Below are 12,553 nucleotides of genomic sequence, written 5' to 3' on the forward strand. Positions count from 1 at the left end.
TGAGGTTGGAAGAGATGCAGGTAAACCTCTGTCGCACCTGGAACGATTGCTTGGGTCCCTGAAAGGAGTTGAGGGGGGAGGTAAAGGGACAAGTGTTGCATCTGCTGCTGCGGCGGCCGCAAGGGAAGGGGCGCGGGGAGGGGGTGGACCGAGAGGGAAGGGAAGAATTGACAAGGGAGTTATGGAGGGAGCGGTCTTTGCGGAAGGCAGATATGGGGAGGAGATGGGACGATGTGGCGCGTAGTGGGGTCACGTTGGAGGTGGCGAAACTGACGGAGGATTATTTTTTGTATGTGATGGCTGGTGGGGTGAAAGGTGAGGACTAGGGGGACTCGGCCCCTGTTGCGAGTGCGGGGATGGGGAGAGAGAGCAGTGTTGCGGGGTATGGAAGAGACCCTGGTGCGAGCCTCATTTATGGTGGAGGAGGGGAACCCCCGTTCACTGAATAGTGAGGACATTTCAGATGTCCTGGTGTGGAACGCCTCATCCGTGGAGCAGATACGGCGTAGACGGAGGAATTGGGAGTAGGGGATGGAGTCCTTACAGGAAGCAGGGTGGGAAGAAGTGTAGTCCAGATAGCCATGGGAGTCAGTGGGTTTATAGTGTATGTCGGTTAGAAGTCTATCACCTGCAATGGAGATAGTGAGGTCAAGGAATGGTAGGGAAGTGTCGGAGATGGTCCAGGTGTATTTCAGTGCCGGGTGGAAATTAGTGGTGAAGTGGATGAAGTCAGTCAGTTGTGTGCGGGTGAAAATGATTCACTAAAAATGAAAATGAACAAATCCTCAGGAACTATTAATTCAACAATTTTTATACAAATTATAATTCAGAACTTTGTATACTTGGGAGCAAGAAAATATCGTTATTACAGGTTTTTTTTTAAATTCACTATTGTGAAGATTCAGCACGTGGCAGTCCAATCTACAACTGAAGACGTTATGAAAAATTCTTTAAACAAAAATACTCCAATTTGTTCCGCATGTATCTCACCGTCATTTCCTAAACATATCAAACCCTTGACCCTGGTTAACTTTCTCTTGCCTCCAATTTTGTATTATTAAACCACACAACAAAAATATCACAAGATCAACTAAGAAGCAAGTATAAAGACAGCTTTAAAGAGAAACAACAAAATATAAATGCTACCAATCTACTAGTTAAGAGTTTAAAATAAATAAAGTATCTTTGAATGAGCTCGCAGTAACAAAACATTAATTTTTCTTCTCAAACCGTGACAAATAAACTTGTGCAAAAACTTTAAAACAACAAAAGTTTCCATTCCAGTGGAACCAATCACTTCAGGTTTGATTCTCCGCAACAGAGGCACTGTGGGGATGGAATCCTTCAAATCCCATTGAGTGACCTAAAATAAAAATGAAAAAAAAAACATTGAAAGCACGATACATCCTTTCCCAAGTGCATGAACCTTAAAAGATAAAGCTTTTGTTGACCCAAATGTATACAAATGGGTTATACAGATCTGAACAAGATGACTTATTTGTTCCCTGGTTACAACAGCAACATTATAAGGAGCCCCAAGGATTTAGCGGCAACTCGGTTTAAAAGCTTTTAGACAAATGCAGGGAACTGCGAGAGCGGGTTTGACGGCAGAAACAAAGAAAGAGAAATCAGGAGGGATTGCGATGAGCAAGGATGTCGAAAGCAGACAGTATAAAAGCTTCATGAAAGGATTGGATGAAAAGAGACGGACGGTGGTGAGTGGGAAGGGACCCCATTAGCAGCAGCTGGAGAGGTAATGGGAGATGTGCAAATGTGGCCTGTGGATCCATTGTCACAGGAAAGACAACAAATGAGGATATCTAAACAAAAGACTGGGGGTGGGGGGGGGGTTAACGATGAGCGTCAAGACGGCATTGGGTTTATACATGTTGGGAGTTTAGAAGAATGAGGGAAGATTTCTTTGAAACTTACCAAAGAGTGAAAGGCCTGGATAGAGTGGATGTGGAGAGGATGTTTCCACCAGTGCAGAGTCTAGGACCAGAGGGTATAGCCTCAGAATAAAAGGACGTACCTTTAGAAAAGAGACGAGGAGGAATTTCTTTACTCGGACTCGGTGGGCTGAAGGGCCTGTTTTTGCGCCCTATCTAACCGTTAGACGTTAGAGATGCAGTGCAGAAAAAGGTCCTTCAGCCCAAAAGTTCACGCCGATCAGCGATCATCTGTACACTAGCAGTATCTTACACACTAGGGACAATTTACAGAAGCCAATTAACCTACAAACTTGTACGTCCTTGGAGGGTGGGTGGAAACTGGAGCACCCGGAGGAAATCCGCGAGCACACGGGGAGAATGTACAAACTCCATACAGACAGCACCAGTAGTCAGGATGGAACCCGTGTCTCTGGCACTGTAAGGCAGCAACCCTGCCGCTGTGCCATCCTGGTAGACATGGGGTGGTAGACATGGTCAAGGGAAACAAGGTTGACTCACCCAAGTACATCAGGACCTGACGTGCCGCTTCTTCCTTTGGAACATCCCGGCCAGAAGCCAGATCCTCTGGGGTCAGCGTAACCATCCCACTGAAGTGGGCGGTGAGTCCAGGCAGGAAGACCTTAAACAAGAAGCGGTGCTGGTTGGAGCGCAGAGACTGCACGCTGTATACCGGCTTGCCCAGCCTCTTCTTCAGGCAGTAGGCGTCCAAGAGGCGGACAACATCACAGGCCACGTTCAGCGGGCACGGCACTTCAGGGAATGGCCGCTGGATCTTCTCCCCCCTCTCCCCCGAGGGAGAGAAGCCACTGCGGCCAGCAAAGCGGGCAGTGGGTGCAGCACATGTGGCAGACTTGATCGGCGGCAAGCAAAGTCCTCTGGTCATCACAGGCCAGGCCGACACTTGAAGGCTGGGCTGTGTTTCGGATAGAAGCATCTGCTGACCCTTCTGCCTTCCATCAGGTTTCATCCAGTCAACCTCAATGGGTTGGCCCCAGAGCTCAATGCAATCTGTAAAGGAACCGACAGACCAGGTTAATTAAGGCTGGCTCTGTGGCGCATGCATGGGTACATTCTCCCTGTAACCTACGCAGGCGGTCAAGGAAGAATGTACAAACTCTGTACAGACAGCACTCATAGTCTCCATTTACCCCTCAAGCTGCATCAGCAAGGCCTCCAACATAATCAATGAACAGTCTTACGCATACCTCTAGATTCAGGGACAGTTTCCTCCCAACAGTTATCAGGCAACTGAACCATCCCATCACCAACTAGAGAGCAGTGCTGAGCGACCTCATTGGAGACCCTTGGACTATCATTGATCGGAAACTACTGGATTTTATCTCGCACTAAACGTTATTCATGTTATTCACTTTATCATGTATCTGTACATTGTGGATGACCTTGGTACACATGACAATAAACTAAACACAAAACTCAAACAGGATCAAATTTGAATCACTGGAACTGTTGAGTTGCTGCCTTACAGCGCCAGGTTCGATCCTAACTAAGGGTGCTGTCCGTTTGGAGTTTGCACGTTCTCCCTGTGACTGCGTGGGTTTTAATCCGAGTGGGGTTTCAGAGCGAAAGATTGATCAGCCATGATTGAATGGCGGAGCAACTTGATGGGCTGAATGGCCTAATTCTGCTCCTATGACGTAAAGAACTATAGACTTTTGGACCCATGGACAAGACATGGACATTTAGACTCGATTAATGAACCTTTGGACAAGACCTATGGACATTTGGACTAGATTTATGGGCCTTTGGACCCATGTACCTGAAAATATAGAACCTTTGGACAATTGGACCAGACATTTGGACTTGGACATGGACCTTTGCACCTGTACTTTTGGGCCTTTGTTTAAGAAGGAACTGCAGATGCTGGAAAATCGAAGGTACATAAAAATGCTGGAGAAACTCAGCGGGTGCAGCAGCATCTATGGAGTGAAGGAAATAGGCAACTTTTCGGGCCGAAACCCTTCTTCAGACTGAATCTCTCCATGAGTTGCTCCAGCATGTTTGTGTACCTTATGGGCCTTTGGACTGGACCAATGGAGCAATGGACCTATGGACACAAGGAGGCCCTGAACGGGGGGGGGGGGGGGGGGGGGGGGGGGGGGGTGCGTGTGGGAGTGGGAAGGGGAGGACAGGCCATACCTTCAACCAGCTTCTTCTTTGCCATCGCCGCCGCCCGGTGACTCTCATACTTCACCACGGCAAACATGGTCATCTTCTTCCTGCGGTCGGCACTGAGGTGAAGGGAGAGGTCGGACACACCGTCGGTCAGCTCCTTGACCACGTCCATCACCTCCGCCCGGCCCCTGCCCCACGGGATGCCCGCAACGCACAGCTCATTCTTCTCCGTGCTGCGGCACACCAGGATGGGGCAGCCGTCACGGATCTGGTATCCGTTGAACATGGCGATGGCGCACTGGGCGTACCAGCGGTTGGCGTACTTGGCATAGGCAAAGCCCCGGTTCTCCCCACTGAAGGTCATCATCAGGCGGAACTCATAGAGCTTGCCCGCTGCCTGGAATAGCGGGATGAGTTTGTCCTCGTAGACGTCCTGGGGCAGCTTCCCAACGAACACCTCGGAGCCAGTCAACGGAGGATTTCCCATCCAACCTGAGGAACGAACACAGCAAGGACTTCACAAAACACGTCCAATGTTGTGTAGGAGGGAACTGTAGATGCTGGTTTACACCAAAGATAAGACACAAAATGCTGGAGTAACTCAGCGGGACAGGCAGCATCTCTGGGGAAAAGGAGGTGACGTTTCGGGTTGAGACCCTTCATGTTGATTAGTTCGTCAGGGGTCATGGGGTGAAGGCAGGAGAATGGGGTTGGGAGGGAGAGATGGTTCAGCAATGATTGAATGGAGAAGTAGACTTGATGGGCTAAATGGCCGAATTCTGCTTTGTCACATGATGTCCATTGTTGGGTAGCACAGTGGTGTCGCAGTAGAGCTGCTGCCTCATGGCATGCGATCCTGTCTACGGGTGCTGTCTGCATGGAGATTGCATGTTCACCTCGTGACCGCTAGTGTCTTCTCCGTGTGCTCCGGCTTCCTCGCACACTCCAAACAGGTTTGTGGTCAGCACTGCGGCACGGTGGCGCAGCGGTAGCGTTGCTGCCTCACAGTGTCTGAAACCCGGGTTCGATCCTGACTACAGGTGCTGTCTGTACACAGTATAGTTGTCTTTATTGTCACATTACTGAGTAACAGTGAGATACAGTGAAATGCTATGCATGAAAAGCAGTTCATACTTTCTCCCTGTGAGCACATGGGATTTCTCCGGATGCTCCGGTTTCCTCCCACATCCCAGAGACGTGCAAGTTTGTAGTTTAATTGGCTTTGGTAAAAATAGTTAATTGTAGTGTGTAGGATAGTGCTAGTGTATGGGGATCGTTGATTAGTGCGGACTCATAGTGGGCTGAAGGGCCTCTTTCCGCGCAATATCTCTACTAGTTTAGTTTATCCACAACTGCATGTGCAACTCTATATCTCTATCTATAACTAGCCTAGTGTCACGTGTTGCCGAGGTACAGTGAAACGATTTGCAGTGAAAAGTTCTAAGTTCCCCCTGTGACCACATAGGTTTTTTCCAGATTCCATGTTTCCTCCCACACTCCAAAGATATACAGGTTTGTAGCTTAATAGGCTTCTGTAAATTGTCCCTCCTGTGCAGGTTAGAACAAGTGTACAGGTGATCGTTGGTCAGCAAAACTCAGCGGGCTGAAGGGCCTATTTCCACACTGTATCTTTACACTAAAATTAAAATAAAATTAAAATAGAACCAGAAGGACACAAAGTGCTAGAGTAACTCAGCTGGTCAGGCAGCATCTCTGGAGAACATGGATAGGCGACGTTTTGGGTCTGGGCCTTTCATCAGACCGATTGTGTGGAGCTAAGGGGGGAGAAAGCAGGGAGAGGAATGGCAGGTAATAGGTGGACACAGGAGAGGGGGATTTTTGATCAGGCAGATGTATGGAACAAAGGCCAGGGATGGAAAGACAAAAGGTGTGAGATAAGGATAGAAGGGGTGCGAATAGTGATGATGGAAGAAGGAATGTCGGCGGAAGGGGACGGGTGGGAGGGAAGGTGAAAGGGAGAAATTGGTGCACATTCAGCGGCGGCACAGGGAAGAGGGAAAAATGGGGGGAGACACAAGGAACTGCAGATGCAGACTTACAAAAAAGAGAGACAAAGTGCTAGGGTAACTCAGCAGGTCAAGCAGCATCTCTGAAGAACATGGATAGGTGATGTTTTTGGACGGGACCCTTCTTCAAACCAAGAAAAGAGGGAAAGATGTAGAGTGGAACCTTTTTCACAAGGTAAGTGGATTAAGTTGTAGAGGGCATGGATTTAAGTTTGAGAGGCAATGATATAATGCGTACCTGAGGGGCAACTTTCACACAGAGTGTGGTTAGTATATGGAACAAGCTGCCAGAGAAGCTAGTTGAGGCAGGAACTGTAACAACATTTACTTGGACAGGAACATGGGTAGAAAATGATCAGCAAGATATGGTGCAAATTTAGAACATAGGGAGAGTTTGGGCAGGCTAGGACTTCATTCCATAGAGCACAGGAAGCTGAAGGGTAGACTCAGCTGAGCTGAGTATAGAAGTTGGGAGGTCATGTTGCAGATGTATAGGACGTTGGTGAGACGGCATTTAAAATATTGTGTTCAGTTCCCCTACCATGTTATAGAGGCGGGGAGCGGTCAAGCCTTGAAAGGGTTCAGTGCAGTAAGCTCCGCAGCGCTGTGGCTGCCGGGAATACAGGGTGTAGCTCCGAGGGCAACTCTACCCCTGAGTAGGCTGGGTCTCCTATTCCATGAGCGTAGGAGGACGCCCGCCCAATCTTGGGAGGTATACAAAATCGCAGAGAGGAATAGATCGGGTAGAGCGCACAGTGCTTTTACCCAGAGCCGTGGGGAATCGAGGACCAGAGCGCTAGGTTCAAGCCTTCTTAGGACATTCCCATCATTTAAGAAACATTTGGATAGGTACATGGATAGGACAAGTTTAGAGGGTTATGGACCAAGAGCAGGCAAGTGGGACTAGGGTAGCAGGGATATTGTTGGCCAGTGTGGGCGAGTTGGGCCGAAGGGCCTGTTTCTTTCCACGCTGTACCACTCTATGGGTGATCTTATAGAGGTGTACAAAACTAAGAGGGGAATTGAGGGGGAGGACAAAGGGGGACCTGCCGCAGATATTGTGTATACATATGTGTATATATTTATATTATGGTATATGGACACACTGATCTGTTTTGTAGTAAATGCCTACTATGTTCTGTGTGCTGAAACAAAGCAAGAATTTCATTGTCCTATCAGGGACACATGACAATAAATTCACTTGAACGACTTTGTAACTTTGTCAGTGTCTTTATGTGGCGACTATTTGCAACCCTTGGGTATGCAAGCAAAGAATTTCACCTTGACTTGACATGTGATAATAAAGTATTCATTCATTCAACCTGGAACATCACCAAACCATGTTCTGGAAAGAATTGCAGATGCTGGTTTAAACCGAAGGTAGACGCAAAATGCTGGGGTAACTCAGCGGGAAGGCAGCATCTCTGGGTGACGTTTTGGGTTTCAGAAGAAAGGTTGAGGCCACATAAAGGCACTGACAAAGTTACAAAGTATACACAGATCCACGTCAGGTTCTCCTTTGTTCAGAAAAAATGTACAATTCGCCAGGAATTCAGAAGGGTCTTGGCCCGTTGAGTAGGCTGGGTCTCTTCTCTTAGGAGATGCTGGGTCCCTTATCGAGGTACTCCAGCATCATGTCTCTACCTAGACCGGGTTTTCCAGATATTTGCCCCAGAGTTGGGGAATTCCAGCACATAGGTCTTTCCTAGTCAATATTGACTAGACATTGTATCATGTGTGAAACATGTGGATAGGTATTTTGAAACTACACGGTGCACATGGGTCATGGACCAAGATAGGCAAGTGGTGACTATCTGTGGAATTCTTTGCCACAGTGGGTTGCGGAGGGCAAATCAAGGGTATTTTTCTTTCCACACTGTATAGACTCTGATGGTATGGGTGTCTTATAGAGGTGTACAAAACTAAGCAGGAGAATGTTGGGGGCGCGACACCAGTTGCACCTGCCGCAGATATTGTGTATCATATGTGTATATTTTATATTATGGTATATGGACAAATGGATCTGTTTTGTAGTTAAACGCCTACTATGTTCTATGTGTGCTGGGGGGGGGCAAGAATTTCATTGTCCTATCAGGGACACATGAAACCGTTTAAACTCACTTTGAACTTGGGAGACTTCGTAACTTTTCCTGTCGGTCTATGTTGTCGTTGGGGCCTAGCACCGTGGGTATGCGGCCAAAGAATTTCAACGACCCGGGGGCTCATGTGATACTAAAGTATTCATTCATTCATCGTGGAACTCACCAAACCTCTGGAAAGCGTTGGGATGCTGGTGGTAACTCGCTGCTAGACACAAACTCCTGGGGTAACTCAGCGGGAAGGCAGCATCGCTGCCACAGGTTTTGGGTGAACAGAAGAAATCGTTGAGGCCGCATAAAGGCACTGAGAAAGTTACACCGCTTACCGGATCTCCCGCAAGGTTCTCCTTTGCCCGTGTCGCTCAATTGCCCTTCTTCGAAGGGGAGGGGGGTCGAAACGTTACCCAGCGCGGCTTCATGGCCGAGACATGCCTGTCCTGCCGGGTTACTCCAACATTGTGACATTTAGACCTAACCATGTTTTCCAGATATCTGCCTGGCCGGCACGGCCTAAAATCCGTGGGACATATCATCGCCCTAGTCAATTGGATATCGGGATGAGTGACATGGTGTGTGGGGGAGAGATAAAGACTTTGTATTTTCCTCACAGTGGGTCCACTGTGTTGGATAAATCATAGGGTGATTAAATCTGTGGAATTCTTTGCCTAGGAAGGTGTCGGAGGTTTGTATGGGCTGTTTAAACAGAATTTCGTTTGAGCCTCACTGGGGCTCAAATGACAATAAATTGTATTGTATTGTATTGTATTGAATGGGGTTTGGAGGGAGAGATCTGCAATGATTGAATGGTGGAGTAGACTTGATGGGCCAAATGGCCTAATTCTTCTTCTATCACTTACGTCCTTATGACCATAGGAGCAGAATTAGGCCATAGCTCTATGACTTACCTGGAGGGGGCCCACCAAACTTCCTTTGCCCATTGACCTGGACCAAGTCGATACCTGTCTCTTCCACCCAGGCATCGAATGCCAGCTTATTGGCAGAATTCAACAGCATGCTTGCCATCACCTGTGCAAAACATGAATACGAGACATTTAATACTCTGACACGCACACTTCACCCAGATCCCCCGATACTCCGAGTCATCAAAACTTTGTCGTGGACTCAAGGAACTGCAGATGCTGCTTTACGAGAAAAGATGCAAAGTCTGTGAGCCGACTTTCCACACTGTATCTCTAAAATTAAATCTATAACTTGTGTTGCTGCAAGTAAGAATCTCATAGTACTGATTCAGGACATATGACAATAATCCACTCTCAACGAGATAGATGTAAAGAGCTGGAGTAACAATGGATCAGGCCGATGAAAATAGATGGGTGATGTTTCAGGTCGGGACTCTTCTTCAGACTGAAGACCATCCTTTTTCTCCAGAGATGCTGCCTGACCCGCTTCCTCCAGTTATTTTGTGTCTGTCTTTGATATAAACCTGCATCTGTAGTTCTTTGATTCTATTCTTGACCGTAGCTTGTGTCTCTAATTAGTTTCATTTTAGAGATACAGCACAGAAACAGGCCATTCGGCCCATTGAGGCCACGCTGACCAGCGATCCCCTTACACTACCACTATCCTACATACTAGGAACAACTTACAATTTTTACCAAAGCCAAGTTAACCTACAAACTTGTACACCTTTTGAGTGTGGGAGGAAACCGGAGCACCTGGAGAAAATCCACACGATCACGGGGAGAACGTACAAACTCCATACAGACAGCACCCAAGGGCAGGATCAAAGCCAGGTCTCCGGCACTGCGAGGCAACTCTACCATTGCGCCACCGTGCCGCCCGATTCTGGTGCTTGGATTTTCCTCACTACTCCTGTGAAACTGTCAGCTGTGAGTTAGTTCACCTGTCAATGCCCCCAGCTCTAGAAAACCTTTGTTTGATTGTGCTTAGATGTTCTGCTTTGTTAATAGTATAATTGAAGCGGCTGGTTCCGTTGACTGTTTACACACCGTCTTAACTCGTGAAAAAAGGCAATTGTCTCCAAATCCATCTTTTAACTTGCGCAGGAAGGAACTGCAGTTGCTGGTTTAAACCGAAGATAGACACAAATGTTGAAATAACTTAGCATCTCTGGAGAGAAGGAATGGGTGACGTTTCGGGTCGAGACCCTTCTTCAGTTCTTTAACTTGCGTGGGAGTTTCACAAGACTTTCAATGAACGATAGACCGACATAAACTCTGAAACATCACCTATCCATGGCCTCCAGAGATGCTGCCTGACCCACTGAGTTGGACACAAAGCTAGAGTAACTCAGCAGGACAGGTAGTATCTCTGGAGAGAAGGAATGGGTGACGTTTTGTGTCGAGACCCTTCTTCAGACTAGTTGGAGAAAAGGGAAATGAGAGATATAGACAATGATTTTGAGAGATAAAGAACAATGAATGAAATCTATGCAAAAAAGAAACGATAAAGGAAGCAGGCCATTGTTAGATGGCTGTTCAATGAAAACGAGAAGCTGGTGCGAGCTTGGGTGGGGGAGGGATAGAGAGGAGGAATGCTGGGGTTACTTGAAGTTTGAGAAATCAATATTTATGCCACAGGGCTGTAAGGTGCCCGAGCAAAATATGATGCAGTTCCTCATCAATTATTGCTCCAGCACTTTGTGCCCATCTTTGGTATAAACCAACAACTGCAGTTCCTTTTTATTACAGATTTTCAATCACCTGACACAAATGAAGAGGCAGCGCAGTGGGTAGAGCTGCTGCCTCAGAGCGCCAGAGACCTGGGTTCGATTTTTGCTTATATACGCTAGTATTGTTGTTATGCAGTTTTGTCGTTTATTATACTTCACCTCAGTTAGTCATTGAGTCATAGTATTACAAAAGGCCATTCAGCCCCATTTGCCCACAATGACTAACATACCCCATCTACACTAGTTCCACCTGCCTGCATGTGGCCCATATTCCTCTAAACCTATCCAATCCATGTACCTATCTAAATGTTTCTTAAACATTGTGATAGTACCTGCTTCAACGACCTCCTCGGGCAGCTCATTTCATAAATCCGCCATGCTTTGTGGGGGGAGCCCTATCCTACACACTAGGGACAATTAAAAAAATTACCAACGCCAATTCAACTACAAACTTGTACGTCTTTGGAGTGTGGGAGGAAACCGGAGCACCCGGAAAAATTCCACGCGGTTGCGGGGAAAACATACAAACACCGTACAGACAGCATCCTTACAGGCAGGAACTTTAACACTGTGCAACCCTTAAACCTATTTCCCCTGGTTCTTGATTCCCCTACTTTGGGTAAAAGACTGTACACCTACCCAGTTTATTCCCCCTCGCGATCTTCTACACCTCAATAAGATCCTCCAGCGCTCCAAGAAATAGAGTCCGAGCCTGCCCAACCTCTCCCTACAGTTCAGGCCCTGGAGTCCCAGCAACATCCTCGTAAATCTTAAACATTGCACCCTTTCCAGCTTAATGACATCTGTGAGTGATGTGTTTGCAGGCCTGTTCTGCTGCTGCAAGTAAGAATTTCATTGTAGCACTTGGCAATTAAACACTATTTGACTTTCTCTCACTCTTGGATTCTCCTCCAAGCTGAATGTATACACAGGACTGGTATTTAAACGCTGGTTGGACCATTTCTCTGGCAGGGCAGCGTTACCTCTGCCCTGCACCAGTTTCTGCAGAGTCCCTGAAGTGGGATTTGGACACACCACCTGTGAGAGCTTGGAGCAGAGATATCCAGCTAGAGCTACGTTGCACAGAGGCAGGGGTGGAGGCGCATGGGTTGAATGCAAACCATTCCGCAGCGTTTAAAGGCCGGGATTAAAAGGCAGAATACCTACCGGTCAGTGCAGGTGCAGGGCGCCTGGAACTGAGTAGATCTTGGTCCTTGGTTCCAGCCCTGTCCAGGGAAATTCTGCTGGTCTTGGGATGGGCTGAAGTCCACAATGTCTGCAGTCTACCCCAGGAGAGCAAGCAATGCTCCCTCTTCTCACTCGGGAAGAGGCAGGGGGTCGCCAACGCCAATCCCTCCCCCCTTGTTAAAGCCTCCTGTGTCGCACGGTATGCTGCTCTATTGGCCCGTTGTTGGGCGTGGTTGGAGTTGGATGCTCTTCCCAACACCTCCCTCCCTCCTGCACCTCATTCTCCTCTCCCTTCTTTCTCTTCTGTCTCTCTCGCTCTCTAGAGGGAGGAAGAGCGAGAGAGAAGGGAAGAGACAGAAGAGAAAGAGGGGGAGGAGAATGGGGGGGGGTGAGAATGGGAGTAGGGGAGAGGAGAATTATATAAATATATACAAGACTGTGCCTGGGCTCTAAGTGTGACCTCATACTGTGGGTCAGTTAGTTGTGAGGGTCCACAATGAA

The 12,553-nt window shown here is 47.7% G+C and overlaps 1 protein-coding gene across 2 annotated transcripts; it reads right to left on the reverse strand.

The window, feature by feature from the left end:
- Positions 1 to 597: 597 nt before the first annotated feature.
- LOC129701542 (dead end protein homolog 1-like) lies at positions 598 to 12,156 on the reverse strand. Of its 2 annotated transcripts, XM_055642794.1 has the most exons (5): positions 12,032 to 12,156; positions 9,117 to 9,237; positions 4,110 to 4,577; positions 2,451 to 2,960; positions 598 to 1,363 (listed from the first exon to the last, which is right to left on the reverse strand). In XM_055642794.1, exons 2-5 carry the CDS (start codon positions 9,232 to 9,234, stop codon positions 1,299 to 1,301), a joined length of 1,161 nt encoding a protein of 386 aa, XP_055498769.1. In that variant the 5' UTR covers positions 9,235 to 9,237; positions 12,032 to 12,156; the 3' UTR covers positions 598 to 1,298. The 2 variants fall into 2 exon arrangements, with proteins under 2 accessions (XP_055498769.1, XP_055498768.1); XM_055642793.1 differs by lacking the exon at positions 598 to 1,363 and having other exon boundaries at positions 1,401 to 2,960.
- Positions 12,157 to 12,553: the final 397 nt, after the last annotated feature.

The sequence above is a fragment of the Leucoraja erinacea genome, chromosome 11 (genome assembly GCF_028641065.1).
Source record: "Leucoraja erinacea ecotype New England chromosome 11, Leri_hhj_1, whole genome shotgun sequence".
Classification (NCBI taxonomy): domain Eukaryota; kingdom Metazoa; phylum Chordata; class Chondrichthyes; order Rajiformes; family Rajidae; genus Leucoraja; species Leucoraja erinaceus.